This window comes from Bos indicus, chromosome 29 (assembly GCF_029378745.1).
Source record: "Bos indicus isolate NIAB-ARS_2022 breed Sahiwal x Tharparkar chromosome 29, NIAB-ARS_B.indTharparkar_mat_pri_1.0, whole genome shotgun sequence".
Taxonomy (NCBI): domain Eukaryota; kingdom Metazoa; phylum Chordata; class Mammalia; order Artiodactyla; family Bovidae; genus Bos; species Bos indicus.
In genome coordinates, this window is record NC_091788.1 from 49,168,870 (window position 1) to 49,184,544 (window position 15,675).

At 58.4% G+C, this 15,675-nt stretch overlaps 1 protein-coding gene across 3 annotated transcripts in view; it reads left to right on the plus strand.

Moving 5' to 3' along the window:
* Positions 1-15,088, plus strand: part of NAP1L4 (nucleosome assembly protein 1 like 4) — a 58,106-nt gene extending 43,018 nt beyond the window's left edge. For 2 of the 3 annotated variants that reach the window (XM_019954786.2, XM_019954787.2), the window contains exons 9-15: positions 2,459-2,598; positions 3,655-3,800; positions 6,053-6,075; positions 6,414-6,533; positions 8,806-8,835; positions 9,234-9,290; positions 14,087-15,088. In XM_019954786.2, the coding sequence (XP_019810345.2) occupies positions 2,459-2,598; positions 3,655-3,800; positions 6,053-6,075; positions 6,414-6,533; positions 8,806-8,835; positions 9,234-9,290; positions 14,087-14,125 (555 nt within the window). In that variant the 3' untranslated portion in view covers positions 14,126-15,088. Of the gene's footprint in view, positions 1-2,458; positions 2,599-3,654; positions 3,801-6,052; positions 6,076-6,413; positions 6,534-8,805; positions 8,836-9,233; positions 9,291-10,995; positions 11,034-14,086 lie in introns of all 3 variants that reach the window. The other variant, XM_019954788.2, reaches the window with a different exon arrangement.
* Positions 15,089-15,675: the final 587 nt, after the last annotated feature.

Genomic DNA, 15,675 nt, shown 5'->3' on the forward strand with positions numbered 1-15,675 from the left:
GTCCACGCCTGTGGTCACGACCCTCAGCAGTTCTGACGGAAGAGCGTATGCTGCTGGAGCCCATCGTGGAGATGGGTTTCCGGGGGACAGGTCAGGAGAGGCCTGGGGAGGGTCCCACTGACGCTCTCACTGCCTGTAGCTGCCTTCCTGTCTTGTACCAAAAGTTTGACTTCAGTTTTAGGTTCAAAGGATTCAACAACAAAACAAACCTCTTGTTACACACAATTTCAATTTTTTATAGAAGGTTATTTGACTTAATTTAATAAATGGTCATTAAAAGAAAAGAATAGAAACGACAGACAGAAGTGACCGTGCGTGTATCACCAGGTTGGGCCCACAGCCCACACCCAGACTCCAGCAGGCTGGGGTCCTGACTGGGAAGGGGTCCTGGGCGGTGCGTCTGCCCCATGGAAGATCTTCAGATGGGAGTTTGGGGGTTTCCTGTTTACAGTCTCAGGCCACGAACCGATACCGTGATCAGTTTGTGCACAGAAACGTAGCTCTGGTTTCACTTTAGCTTTCGAAATGCTGTTTGTTTCATCTCTAAAATCTATTAGACGTGAGGGGCTGGCCAGGCCTCCCGGGCCTAAGATTCCGGGAACCGTCCCTTCCTTATCTCGGGCGCCACCTGACTTGCTTGTGCTTGCAGGAGATGCGGGTTTGATCCCTGGGTCAGGAAGATCCCCTGGAGGAGGGCATTGCAACCCACTCTGGTATTCTTGCCTGGAGAATCTCATGGACAAGAAGAGCCTGGCGGGCTCCAGTGTGTCGGGTCACAGAGTTGGGCATGACCGCGGTGCATGCTTCTTACCGGCTGTTTGTTTCACCTCTTGCGTCATAAGACTTCTTAGACCCCGAGGGGCTGGCCAGGCCTCTGGGCGCTTAAGAGATTCCAGGACCCACTCCTTTTCTTATCTAGAGTGCCACCTGACTCACTGAGCTCGCGGGCAGGCCTGGAATCCGGGCAGGTCAAGAGCAGGTCAGAGCCCTGCTCCCCGCTTCTGAAGCCTGAACAGGACGGTTCTCTGTTTGTTTCCTTGATACTGCCCTGACTGCGGTGTGGTCTCCCAGAGCCGTGGTGTGTGCTTGTCGGCCTCCCTTCCCTGCTGCCTGGTCTCTGGCCGCCTGTGTCTGCCTCCCAGGCCTTTGTGGCCCTTCTCTTCCTCCTCCCCTTGCTGCTGCTAAGTCACTTCAGTCGTGTCCGACTCTGTGTGACCCCATAGACAGCAGGGATTCTCCAGGCAAGAACACTGGAGTGGGTTGCCATTTCCTTCTCCAATGCATGAAAGCGAAAAGTCAAAGTGAAGTCGCTCAGTCGTGTCCAACCCTCAGCGACCCCATGGACTGCAACCTACCAGGCTCCTCCATCCATGGGATTTTCCAGGCAAAAGTACTGGAGTGGGGTGCCATTGCCTTCTCCACCTCCTCCCCTTAGTTTTCCTAAATTACTTTCCCAGCTGATTGTTGTACCCTTGGAATAAAAATGGGAGGAGCTAACATTTAACTGGTAATGCCTGTGACCCCGGCTGCCTTCTGACTGCTCCTGCAGAGTAATCCTCGGGTGACCCATGGAGAGAGGGGTTTGTGATGCCGTGTCACAGGCGAGGAAGCAGAAGCACAGGGAAGTTGAGTGACTTCCCGGAATCTGACAGCGCCGATGGACAGAGGCCGTCCAGGCCCGGAGTGGGTTCACTGAGCTCTGGGGAAGCAGGGCTGAGGGGAAGGCCTGCACACGCTGCTGCTTCTGGCCAGTGTCCTTCTCAAATAGAACACGTTCCTCAAAACCGGATTATGGAGTCCCAGAGCGTTTCATTTTGTTAACGTTTGGTATCGCCAAATTGCCCTTTGCAGCACACGAGTGCCCTTGTTTCCCAAAATGCAGGCCAGTGCTGTGTTCCTGGGACTTCTTACCCAGAGAGGGGGTATCTCATTTTTTGTCTGTTTTGTCCTGTGGTACACATGTCTTCTTTGTTGCCATCTGATTTGTTCCCACTGCTTTGTACCCCCTCTTGTCTGTTGAGCGCTGTGTGAGTGAAGGGTGAGCGCGTCTGTGGTGAGTCCCAGAAGGCTTCTCTGCCCACGTGGAGTCTTGCGCTTTCACTGTGGGGCTGGGAGGAACTGCTCTGCCTGAGAGGGGCGGAGTGGGGGCTGGGCTGCAGCTGACCTCCCCCTCCAGACCCCCGCCTGCTGTGACCATGGGGCTGGGGTCCTGGGCAGCAGGCCCATGTGCCCACATGTGCACTCAGGCTGGCGGAGGTTTCCCTGGCCTGGCCTGGGCTCTACCTTTGGGCTGGTGGTTTTGCAGTAAAGACATGCTCGTTATGTGAGCACGCCTCCTGAGCTCTTCGGTATTCTGCCTTAGGGAGCGGGGTTCCAGCAGGCACTGTGTGGTTGGTAAAATCTGTCCCCAGTTACCTGTAGATGTTAAGTGGTGTTGACCCTGAGTTTTTTTTCCCAGTCTTTTGTATTAGAGTTCCACTTTGAACCCAATGACTACTTTACCAATCCAGTCCTGACAAAAACGTACAAGATGAAGTCAGAGCCAGACAAGGCCGATCCGTTTTCTTTTGAAGGCCCTGAGATTGTTGACTGTGACGGGTAAGAAAATGCCATTAAGCTTCTTTTTCTGAAACACACGAGATGGTTTTAAAACATCACAAGTAAGGTGGAAGTTAAGAATAAAGCAGGAAGCCTTTATCTGTTTAAAAGCCCAGCAGACAGAGAGGGAAGTCAATGAAAGAGTCTCTCCTTTTGGGGATATGACGGCTGGCGCTGGGAAATGTGTCCTGCGGTTCCCTGGGCCAGCCTGTAGGGTGGTGGCCCAGTTTCCCCAATTGAATGCGGGCCTTGGGATCCTCAGTCTCCCAGAGGGACGCAGAGACCATGAAGCTAGTCGGTCTTCTTGGCAGGGCCCTGCTGAGTGAGTGGCTGGGCGGTGCAGGGCCGCGTGAGCACGCGTGGCCTCGGGACCCAGCGCTCGGTGCTGTGGCCTTTGGAGCACGGAGGAGAGCAGCTTAGAACGTGTCCTCTTGGTTGGTTTGAGACAGTTTGGGAAATCATTTTATTCCTGATTGAAGCAGTTACTTACTGAACCAAGGACTTACCCTGATGCATTTCTCTGTGTGAGTGAGTATACAGAGCTTGATTAAAATTCTGCTGGACTCAGATGGCCAGAATGCTTTAGAAAGATTGTTGCCCAGGCCCAGGCCACCGAGTGAGGAGCCTTCCTCTCCGCACTCTCTCTGTTGGCCAGGGTGACTCAGAGGTCAGCCCCACCGAGGCCCGCTCAGCACCCCGGAAGCCAGATGTCCTTCACCAGCCATCGGTCTTGGCAGCAGCCGGTGTGCTTTCCCCATCTAGTCCCGCTCACTTAGTTGCTGAGACCTTGTGCCTGAGCGGTGGCTTCCTGTGCACTGTGGGGTCTGTAAAGGGGCAGCGGTGACAAGCTGCTGCCCAGGCGCGGTCATGGGAAGGACCTGGCGGGACCCTGCAGAGTGTCTGCGGGGCCGCCGTGCGGCCTCCTGCGCCTGCGGCCTCTGCCTCCTCGAGGCGTGCCCAGTGCCCACTGGCAGGTGCTGGCGTCCGGTTCCCGGTGAAGCGCCGGGCTGGGGCCTGCTTGCCAGGCACACGGTGGTGACGGTCTTACCCCTGTAGGTGCACCATTGACTGGAAGAAAGGAAAGAACGTGACTGTCAAAACCATCAAGAAGAAGCAGAAACATAAGGGCCGAGGCACCGTCAGAACAATCACCAAGCAAGTCCCCAACGATTCCTTTTTCAACTTCTTCAGCCCACTGAGAGGTGAGCAGGCGGGGTTGTGGCTCCAGTACAGGTGTGAATGGATTGCCAGTGACCGTCAGGGTGTCCCCCGGTCCTCTGGCGAGGACGGTGCTATGAGTTGCCCTGCAGCTGCGGCTGTCCTGGGGGGTCCATGGGTACCCGTCCTGGCAGGCGGGGCCCACGGGAGCTCTGACACGCGCACAGCTTGTAGACCGTCCACCCCCCCTCAGACTGGGGCGCGGAGCGGCGCTTGGGCCTTAGGTGGGTGACAAACGTGGGCGTAGGGCAGAGGCGGGGCCGGGCGGCGGGCCTGTCCTCCCCCAGCTCTGAGCCCGAGACGGGACTCGGGGGGCCGAGAGCACGGCCGCACGCCGTCTTCACGTGACTTCCTCCTCCCGAGGATTCGACAGCCAGGCCTGCCGGCCGTGCTGGAGTACGGATGTGAGGGGAGAACACTTTATTTTCTGTGAACAGGAGCCAGTGTGGAACGGCAGCCCCGCTCCAGGTGATGGCGGCCCTTCGGGCTGTTTGTAGAGGCCGCCCGGTGGCGTCACTGGGCTCTGACCCCAAGCCGAGGGGCAGGCTGCCTGTCCCCACCCGGGGCCTTGTTTTTCACTGTTGTGGCTGTTGTCTCGGTTTGTTCTTGAGCCTGAAAGGTCCCAGGGTGTGTCAGTTTAGGGGATAAGATCAGCTGTAAACATGAGTCTCAAATTTCCTTGTTTGGAAAGATCCCTTTCAGAGCCTCACTTGGGAATGCTGGAGGTTTCCTGTGTGAACTCACCATGAAGAAGAGGGGCTTTGAATCCTAAATTCACTGAGCTTGTTGGACTTCCAGATAATTAATAGCAATTAAGATGACATTAAGTGGACTTGAGGATTTGGGGGCAGTTTAGCGGGGTTCAGAAACTATTCTGATATGGTGGTTCCGTTGCTCAGTCGTGTCCAGCTCTTTTCAACCCCGTGGACCGTAGCACGCCAGGCTTCCCTGTCCTTCCCCATCTCCCCACGCTCACTCAGACTCAGGCCCATCGCGTCGGCGACGCCTCTGACCGCCCCACCCCTGTCGCCCCTTCCCTCCTGCCGTTGAGTCGGCGACGCCTCCGACCGCCCCACCCCTGTCGCCCCTTCCCTCCTGCCGTTGAGTCGGCGACGCCTCTGACCGTCCCACCCCTGTCGCCCCTTCCCTCCTGCCTTGTGTTGTGGTTGCACAAGTCTGAAGGTGTCAGAGGTCACTAAGTCGTGTATTTGAAGTGGCTGAGTTTTAGGGTGTGTCACTGTTGTGAAACAATATTAAGTGATCCACTCTATGAAAATGAGTAGAGGGTGACGGTGGGGGAAGGATGGTGGCGTGGTCGAGGGAAAAACTAAGATCAGTAAAAGGCCTTTTCGGATGTAGGAAACCCCCTCTGCTGGTCCAGCGCCCCCGTGGTCTCAGTGCAGGACGGCCCAGCAGTCGGGCAGCAAGCCCTTGTGACTGCTGCCCCAAGGCCAGAGTCCCAGAACCTGCATTTCGCTTGCATGTGAGGCTGGGGGCCACCCTGGGGGTGGGGCTCACACCCCACCGGGACAGACCTCACAGCGGTGGGGCGCCGGGGAGGTGGGGGACAGTGCGTGCCCAGCAGAGGTGACTCACGCACCGCGTGCACATCGCTGGGCCCTGCTGAGCACGGGTTCAGGCCCGCTCCTCTGTCACGCTCAGCTCTGTGCTGGGCTGTCCTGGCGTTTGGCGCTGGAGGCTCCATGGCTCAGCTTCAGTGCGGGGTGTGGGGCGCTGCCAAGGGCAGCGTCAGTGCTGGCACCCCGCCCACCCGGAGCCGTCCCGGGAGGGGCGGTCAGCACTGTCCCCTCCCTCCTCCTTTGCAAGCAAACAGAAGTAGAGCCCCAGCCTAGCTGAGGTGTAGCGCCTCAGTGCCATGAGGACTTCCAGGGACTTAGAGTTTCCTGTTTTCTGTTGACTCATCACACGGAGTTACACGAGGTGAAGCGCCGCCCGAAGCACAGATGCACTGAGACCCGCAGTCTGGCTCCCCGTGCACCGTTCCACCCACGACACTTTAACCCTCTGCCAGTTCTCTTCTGAAAGTGGCCTTCTCCAGCTGGGCCTGGGGGCTGGGAGACCCTGGGCAGCTTCAGTCTGCGGTGGGAGGAGAGCAGGTGGGGGCATCCCGCTTTGGCAGTTTCTGGTATACCATGCTGCTTATCTGTCAGCCGAGCGTCCAGGGGGCTTTAGAAAGGTGGGTTATCTGTGTAATCAGATGTTTTCTTTTTTCTAGCATCAGGGGATGGAGAATCACTGGTAAGATTTGCATTGTTACTAAGAATCTATTCTGCTGTTAAGGCCTATCTCCTGACTAGTTCGCTGCTTCCTTTTTAACCCATTCCTGCTCCCCTAAAAACCAGGGGTGAACCTGTATCCATTGCACCGCGGTGTGGGACAGGGGTGTGCTCTGTGGGTGGGCTTCAGGGGCAGCCGTGTCCTTCAGCCTGCACCCAGCACTTACCTGCCTCTCCTGCAGTATGGCAGCGCCAGCGCCCGGCACCTTTAAACTAGGTCCCAGGCAGTGGGGTGGGGTCTGGTGAGAGAATGTGACTTTACCCCGTGGAAACAGGTAAGCACTGAGCTTCCCCACCCAGGATGAAGACTCCGAGTTCACGTTAGCCTCCGACTTTGAGATCGGACACTTCTTCCGTGAGCGGATCGTGCCACGCGCCGTGCTCTACTTCACGGGGGAGGCCATCGAGGATGATGACAACGTAGGTGGTCTGGGGGCGGGTGGCCTGGGGGGCCCTGCAGGGGGGCGGTGCTCTCTGGAGCCTGGGGCAGAAGGCATGGCCCAGTGCCCGAGTCAGCCTGTGCAGTGACGCCTTTCAGGCTGTCCTCTCCAGACCCACAGCTCACTGCTGCATGCGAGGTGTGTGGCTGGGGTGACCTCCAGACGTGGGGACTGTCACTCAGCGCCATGTGGGGACTCTCAGAGCCGAGTCGTGCTGGCATGTGCGTGTTGACTCCAGAGAGAGAACCCCACGCTCCACAGGAGGACGGCCCCCTGGGCCAGCCCCTTCCGTTCGGCCTGGAGGACTTGGCCTCTCACAGGCAGAGCTTGGGAGCGGGGCCCCTGAGCCCGCCTGGCCAGCTGTCCCTGAGCCGTCACCCGAGACCATTGTCCGTCGTGACCACGGCCCGGGTGCCGCCAGCCTTCTTGCTGTGTGGAGGGGAGGTGTGCGTCCTGTAGTGTTGCTGGGAGCGGCTTAGTTTCCGTTTACTCCCTCGTGTTGAGCACTCGGAGGGGTCCTCTCTGGTGAGGTCTGTGGGGGCTCCTGGCCGAGCAGCGGAAGCTGGGCGGGCCTGCGCTGCTCAGCACCCTCCTGTGTGCTGCAGGCCCCGGGGCGGCGAGCGTGGGCCAGCTCGGGTGTGCGGCTGCATCGCCTGAGACCAGTGGGCTTCTTAGGTGCAGTCTGCCCCAGGAGCACGGACACGCCCAGCATGGCGTATCCAGGGGTCAGGAAAGCGCCCGGGTCATTGCTCAAGGATCAGCTTAGGAGACGCAGGTTGTACAGATTCTGATCCGATGCCGTCCAGTAGCACCTTCTGCAGCGAGGGCACCGTCCTGCACTCTGTCCACTGTGGCAGGGCTGGCACTGCATGACACTGGACGATGTGAGATACGGCCGTTGGCAGCTGAGGAGCCAGAGGATTGGATTTATCTAATCTGGCCAAGAAAGATCTAGTGGCTGCACACTGGAAACGCCCTCCAGACGAGGGTCCACAGGCCTTCTCGTGATCACATACCTACCACTGTAAACACCTAACGATGCCGCGTGTGTGTTTATTTACTCACAGTACACGCCAGGCAGCTCCTCCTGGTGACGTCTGTGTCTGTTTTCACTAGTGATGCCATCGGCCACACCGCAGGTTCACGGTGTGGTCCAGGGGCTCACTCGGCCTGCAGGCCTGGAGCCCCAGCTCTGCAGGTGCCCGCGTGTACGCTGGGGCTGATGTAACCACTCCAGCTACTCTTCAGGCTCCTGATCGAGGAAGCGCAGGGTGTGGGGACAGGCGTGCGAGCCCCCGTGTCAGACCTGCTCAGAGCAGCGCAGGGGCTGGGCGTCATATCGGGGTGGCGTGCACGCAGGCGTTCGGGCTTGGGCTTCCACGTGCTCGGAGCCTTGGCTCTGCCAGAATTTGAGGTGGCTGCACAGAGCTCTCAGAGGTCGGTCCAGGGTGAGGCGGTGCCTGTGGAGCCTCAGGAAACCAGCATGTGAGCGTGTGCAAGGCTGGTTCCTGTGGGACGGGCCGCCCACACTGTCAGAGGCTGCTCAGGACATGGGTTAGGAAGGAGCGCGCGACGTCCCCATCCTGCTGCTGCTCAGGCCAAGGGGATGTGCAGACCAGGCCCATGCTGCGCTCTGCCGAGTGCCTTTGAGCTGTTGATGAGGACTTTGGGAGGGGGGCTCCAGGAAGAAAGACCGTGAGAGAAAGCCTGCTCCATCTGCGGGTGCCTTGTCGATGCAGCCAACGGGAATGAGGTTCATGTAGTTTTGTTTGCTTCTGGGAGCAGCCTGATATCTGGGACTCGGCCGGGAGCCTGACCAGCAGTGTCCTTGGACACATGAGAGGTTGGGTCCAGACGTTCATTCAGCCACAGTGTTGGAGTTTCTCCTGGCGTACTTTAAACACCAGGTTTTATTACATTCCTAGGTACAGATGAACGATTTCCCCTTGTCTGAGATGTAGGGTGACACTGAGAGTCCTGTGTGTAATAAACCATGCGGCTGGTTGACTTAGATCAGCCTGGTTCCCGGTTGGACACGGCGCAGCCCACGCTGACCGGCTCCTGGGCCCCAGCCCCACCCATAGTCTTTGTTTGGGGCGGTTTTCAGATACCTGGTGTCCCACGAACATGGCAGGACACGGCAGGAAGCTGGCTTCTGCTCGGAGGCTGGGCCACTGTGGGCACGGGGCAGGCGCTGTGTCTGGGTCAGGCTGCCACTGTGCTTTGTAAAAACCTGTTTCCTTCCCTTGCAGTTTGAAGAAGGTGAGGAAGGAGAAGAGGAGGTAAGAGCTGGCTCACGTGAGACGCTGTTCCCCGAGGTCGTCCTCGGCCCTGTCTCCTGAGTGGACAGGGGCTGTGGGGTCTAACTGGCCACGATACCCTTGTCTTGTGGGGACCTGCCCTGGAGGCCCTCGGCCCTGGCGAGCGCTCGCTACGATGCGCAGATGGGTGGCAGTGTCGAGTCGGACCCTGCAGTTGGCTGATGAAAGTGCGTCTTACAAAATAACCATCGATCAGACCAATCCACTTGGTCAGCAGTGTGTTTACTTCAGGGTCATCTGTGAGAAAAGTGGCCAAAGGAGGGATTTGGTTGAGTGTGGGTGATCGTGATTGTAGCCAGTTTCCTTGTGAATCAGAGGAGTCCTGTCTGCTCAGCGCGTTGTCTCTCCTTTTGATGCAGGAGCTAGAAGGAGACGAGGAAGCGGAAGACGACGATGATGCCGAGATTAACCCCAAGGTGAGTTGTCGGGAATCCCCACACCTGTGTCTGCTGTACTGCTGAACTTTTAAAACACATTCCTAGCTTTGAGCCGGGCTGTTATGAACATGTGCCTGTCATTCTCTAATTAAAAAAGTTAAAATTGTACCAGAAATATACTCGGATGACGAGCTGTTTGGATACCTGATAAACAATTTGAGTGTTAAATGGCTTTCCAGCTCTTTCTCAATCTGTGTCTTATTTATGTAAACTTATTCTGGAGAGCAGCTTTATGTTCTTTATCTTTATGGTGTAGTTGGCAGCGTGAATAAACTTTTTTGTTTTGTGTTTGTTTTTGGAAAAAGTACAGAGATAGGGTTTGGTTTGTCTTGATGACTAGAATAGAGGAGCAGCAGGCATAACTTTACAGTTGTAACTGTACTGAGACTAGTGAGGAGATACGTCTCAATAGCTTAGATAATTTGAAATAAACCAGGAAGCTTTGCAAAAACCAACAAAGAAGCACCTGATGGGGATGAGTGGCAGTCCCAGTGATTTACATGTAGTTAGGTTTCACCTGCCGTCTCAGATGAGCTTACATCAAGGAGCTTGCCCCTTGGCGCGTATTTTAAACACAGAGCTGTGTTGCTGCTGCTCTGAAGCTGCACTGAGAGCTCTCTTGCGTGCTCATAGGAAAGCTATGGCTCACCTGCCCCTTAGGACTAAGGGTGTCACAGCCGTCAGAAGACTAGCTGTGCTCGGCGCTGTGGGTTCTAAGGAGACGTGGTTGTCTGTCTCCCCAGCTCGGGCCTGAGGCTGGCCATGGGTAACCGGGTCTGAGTGTTCCGTGGCACCAGCTGTGTCTACGGATGCACGCTCACAGTGGTGCTTCCTTCTGGGGAAGGGTGTGAGTGCGTTGACCACCTCAGCGTACCATGCAGGTACTGCTCTGGGCACGGACTCGGACACGTTCATCTTCTCTAAGCCAGCCTGTCCCTTTCATGGTGGAACCGTGCACACCAGGGCCCCAAGTGCCTTGCCCTTCGCCGTCAGGTGAGGAGCCGTGCCCTGCCTGCGCCCAGGTGTATGTGCCTGGCTGCTCTGCAGCCCTCAGGGGCTGAGGCACACGTTCACAGTGGGATTCCAGGCCAGAGGCAGACGGCTCCAGCGGCTGCCTCCGACTCCAGGGCCCGCCTGCCGCCCGTCCCGCACGGCACTGAGGCTGCTCACTCCTCCTGTCCTGTCGTCTCCCGTCGTCGTCGTCCGCCTCTTCTCTCCATGGCCAGGCCTCCTGTCCTGTCTCATGTCTGGGCCTTCTAGAAGAGCAGCCTCACCTGGTGACCACAGAAGGAGGGGATGGCTAGCACTAACCATGAGGGCTTGGGTGTGTTTTGCTGGTCGGGGGCGGGCGAGAGGGACCGGGGCTCGTGGTGTGCGGGGCCCCTGTCAGCCTCGCCGCAGGGTCCGGTCTGGTCCTCTGGGGCCGTGAGGGGACGGCGCTGTTCCTGCGGTGCTCCTCTTCAGAGGACTCTCAGGTCAGTCTGCCACGAGCAGAGGGCAGTACGGAAGAGGGGCTGTTTGGGCATTACAGGTGCAGGTCTGCGTGTGAGGTTTCCCGTCGTAGGGTTGATACTGTGCAGCCCTTTGGTACCGTGGGAAATTGTGGCTCTTTCCTCCTGTTTAATCTTGTGCATTTCATTTTCTCTCATGCTGATGGTTCCTTTCAATTTTTTTCCCCATTTAGGTGTAATTTTTGTCTGTTAATCATTCATGCGTTTCTAGGTAAGGTGGAATTCCATTCATTCATACCTTCCAAACTTGTGGTCTGTGTTTTGTAACAATGCCACGTTGTGACGGGTAGCGTGTCCAGGGCCGCTTGGTGTGTGCGGGGCTGGACAGGGCTTTCCAAGAGCGGGTGTCTGCTGTGTGCACTTTGAAAACCAGCCGACAGAAGCCACGTCGGGCTCCTGCTGGCGGAGCCCAGGGTTTGTTGCCAACCAGGTAGTGGCAATGTCACTGGTGTGACGCCTCTGTTGACAGCGGGGCTGCCCCCCTTCCCAACCCTCCCACCCCCCGCTCCCCACCCCGAGTGAGAGGCTGGACCAGGATGCCCAGGCCCCCCAGCAGGGCCAGCCTGCTGCCCACTGTGACCCGCCCCCCACATCGTGTGTCTGCTGCCCGTTCATTCTGCTTAAGTTCAGGTGTTGTGCAGACCGGCGGGGAGTAAAGGGTGGACGTTAATGTGCCAGAATGTTCTGTCTTGGGAGCTGCTGGCGCCAGCATCCCGTGGGTGTTGCTGAATGCTGCGGAGGTTGCCGAGGCGTGTGCGGCTCGACTAAGAACCAGCTCCAGACTGAGGCCGTCCGCCCCGTCCCCTGCGGGGTCCCCTGCTCGTGGCTCTGCCCGTGTCACGAGTCCCCCTCATGGACGCTGCTGTTGGCTCCTGTGGGAAAGGGAGGGAGGTGCGAACAGGAGACCCGTGTGAAGCCGGGGTGGCAGTGTCGGCATCCAGGCGGGAGCAGGGCTCCCCAGCCTGTGCTCGTGTGGGGGGCTCCCGGAAGAGCAGGGCTGTGTCTGCACCTCCGAGCTGGAGAGGGCATCTGTCTGCACCCTGTCCCTTCGCTCTGGCGGGCTGGCTTTCTCAGGAAACCGAGGCAGGCAGGCGGACGGGGTACAGAAGCTTGTGGTGGGCGGCGTGCACGCCCACCCGGGGCTGTCTGAGGGGTTAGGGCGGTCGTGTCGGGTCCTGTCTCCTTGCGCTTGGCCCCCGCTGCCCATGTTGTCCAAGGGATGGCACCGGGCCTGTTAGGCCCGAAGCCCCTCTGCTCCCCGCGCCTAGCCAGTGAAGCGGGCCGTCCGTGAGCAGCCCAGCGTGTCCTCTGGCAGAACCAGTCACGCTGTTGAGCGTTTCTCTCCAGGTCCGGAGCCCCTGTGGAAGAGGCCGCCCCCAGGACTGGGCCACCAGCACTGAGGCTAGGGCGGGTTGGTGGGGGCCTGCCCTCTTGGGCAGTTGCAATCTGTGAAGGGCTTTCTCCTAAATGCCCCCAGCTGGCAGGGTGTTGGTCCTTTCATCCCTTGATGACCAGGCTTCTGACAGCTCGTAATGTGAGGGCGGGAGTTCCTGCAGGTTGTTTTGGGCTCACAGGCCAGAACCTGGTGTCTTGTTGACAGTTCACTCTCGGGACTGCAGGGCTCTGTGTCAGTGCTCCAGCCTGGAAGTTGCGTCTGTGTGGACACTGGCCCAGGGTGGGGCTGTGTTTGGGGGAGGCAGCGTGCCGCAGGCAGCCCAGCTCCCCCGCCCGGTGAGCTCCCCTCCGCCTCCCCCACCGCCACCCCCACTGCCAGTCCTGGCCTGGGGACAACCAGTTCCCTCCAGTGTCTGCAGCCCCCGAGGTGAACAGTTGGTGATGCACGCTCGTGGCAGAGAAGGTGTTGCCCCGGAGACGGTGCGCTGAGTTGCATGCTGCTCCGTGTGACACAGCATCCTGTCTGTCCTCTGCGTCCATTTCCCTGGAGGAGGGTGGTGCCATGTCCTGGTCCTGAGTCTCCTGCCCGGGCCCACCTCCTCAGCCTCAGCTCTCCAGCCTGGAGATACACGCCTCCCTTTGTCCCCAGACGGCTGCACGCCGCTGCCCCAGGCCGGAGCACCTCTGCACACCCAGTGAGTCTGGAACCAGCCTCTGAGCCCCGTGGCCACGTGTCCGGGCTGCCTCCAGGCCCCCTTTGAGATGACAGTTTGAATTAGGTCTCTTCCAAGTAGAACTTCTCGTCGGGGTGCTCGCTCTGGGCCCAGGCTCCGGGTGTATTCCTGGGGAGTGTGTGATGCGGTGCTGTTAGCCCAGTGCTGGGCGGGCCCGAGGCCAGGCGTGGAGCGAGCGTCCCGCTTGGCCCTGTGCTCACGCACTCAGCCTGGGGCCCGCGCTCCCTGTTTTGTCTCTGTGCATCTTTTACACGTGGGCTCTTCGTCCCACACGTGTGCTGAGGATTAACAAGCCGGGCACCATCCCACAGGTGCCCGGCCTGTTAATCCTCAGCATTGGTTGTATTATCCCAGATGTTTCTTTTAAACTGTGTGATGCTAGTTTTTCTTAGACTCTGAGACATGCCAGGTTATATTCAGAGTAATTTGTCATCTTCCCAGCCAGAAATCGTGGGTTCTTGTTGAGTAAATCATTGGCTCAGAAGTATTAGTAAAATCGTTGTCTGTGTCTGAGGCTCTGGTGATCTCCACACAAAATTCATGGGGTTGCTGAACAGGTTGAGACGCTGTGAGCTGTTCTCCGTTAGACTGTAGTCAAGTGAGTCTGCTCTGGGGAGGGTCTCCCCTCCTCCTCTTCTGGAAGGCTCGCGTGCCGGCTGCGGGGCTCCTGGGAGGGTTGGGCTTTGTCTGTGGAGCTCTTAGTGGCCCCTCGTCCACTGTCATGGCCTTGTCCCCATCAGTAAGCGGAGCTCTGAGGCCTGGGCTTGGGGGCAGGTGTGTTCCAGGCAGGGCCCTGACGCCTGGTCCATCCGCGCTGTCCCAGAGCCGGGGCCTTCCAGCTGGGGACGGGGTGCTGCTCTGTTTAATTACTCTGTGCCACTGAAGGACCTCCCCTCACCCTGAGATCCTCCTGCTGACAGTTAGGATGTCTTTAAACAAGAAAAGGCAGCCCCACTGCGCCCTTGTTTATGGGAAGTTAGCTTATTTTTTTTGTTACTATTTTCAAAGTGTATGTTAGCAACCAGTTTTTTAGTAAGAGCAAGTGACGTATTGAGTCTTTGTTGTCGTTGTTGGATGGAGACGCCTGCTGATGGGTGGCCCGGTTCTCTACAGTCTCGTTTTCTCTCGTTGACAGAAGGAGCCCAGCCAGCCCTCGGAGTGCAAGCAGCAGTGAGGCGGCCGCGTGGACAGCGTCACGCCTGACTCGTTTTCAAGTGCATGGTTTTCACTTAACTTCTCCTTTTACTTTATTATTTTGCTTAACCTGTACAGCGGCAGCTCAGACGCATTTCAGAGATAGGAGGTTTAATTCCAGCACCCTCTACGGCCTCGGGCACAGCTCAGTGGACTCCCCCAGCCCGGCCTTGGGGAGGGCCCTGCAGATCGCATTGGGGATCCCTGGACGCCAGGGGCACGTGTCCAGGGGTGTGGTTCCAGGGCATCTAGGACTCGCTCACCCTTCCGCCATCGGACAGGATGCGTTTTGTCTGAAGACGCCCACGCGCTGTCGCCAGTCCCGGCAGCGCCAGCGGGGGTAGGCGCCCTTCTCACCCTGCTCCTTCTTTAGTTCTATTTTCCTCAGGACTGACCCTGAGGCTCCTGCTTTTGTGGTTCATCTCGTATTTATTTACCTTTCACGCTGGGGACGGCTGGGGGCGTGCTCTCTCGCTTGTCCTCCAAGTTTCCGAGACCCTGTGGGGACCAGACACCCGGTGCCCTGAGCCGGAGGTGCTGGTCAGGCTGCAGACCCCGCGGAAGAAGCTGCTCCTTCAGGACACGCGGACCGTGCTTGGCCTTGGGGACGGGGGTGGGGCTGTGGGCAGAACCGGGGTTTGCCAGGCTTCGCGGGGAGGGGCTCCGGCCGGCAAGCACAGCTTTCCTCCGTAGTGCCACACGTCTTGCTTTCTCGTAGCTCCCATTTCTTGGCCCCACACTCATTTTGTCTTAAAAGCCTTGGGTTTCGAGCGACCTGTCCTTGGTGGCGTGTGGGTTTTGAGTGTGTGACCTCTGGCCCGGGGAGTTCAGGCTGTGGCCAGGCTGTAGAGTGCTCAGCCTTACTTAACATTTGTAACTGAATACAGTGTTTTCAATTTGTACAGAATAGTTAGAATATTCTATTAAAGTTGTGAACCATGGACCCAGCGCGTGTGTGTCTTCCTTGGGGGGCCGCGGCGGGCGGGGCTGCAGGACGCCGCTCTCTGGGGCGCTGCGTGGGGGCAGGTCCAGGGCTTCCGGACTCCTGGGGTGTGTGTTCCTGAGGCGCGCTTCCCTGTCGATGGGTTGGGGTCCCCGGCTCCGAACCCAGCAAAGAGTCGTTTCTGAGCATTTGCAGGTTTGCACCCTCTAGGTTGGAAGGTTCCAGAAGGGACGCTTCCTGAGAGAGGGCCGTGTGCCGTCGGTCTTCTCGCCGCTGCTTTCCCGGGGTTTCCTCCCGCCCCCTTCTCAAGAGCAGGAGCTCGTCCCAGAAAAGACGCTTCCGGCGTGAGGGCCGCGTCTCGTCAGGCCCTTCTGGTTTCCGGTGTTTGCTCCACCCCCTTCCCAGAAGCACCTGCTCCCCACGTCTCTTGCTCCAGCCCCACAGCTGGGACTCTGCCGGTGGCGAGGTCGCGGCGCCCGGAGAGGGAGGAGGCGCCAGGGCAGGCAGGCAGGTGGCTGGCCGCCTCCCGTCCACACAGGCGTCCAGCTCACCCGATGCCCGCCTGCCTCCGGGGCTGGCGCCTCATG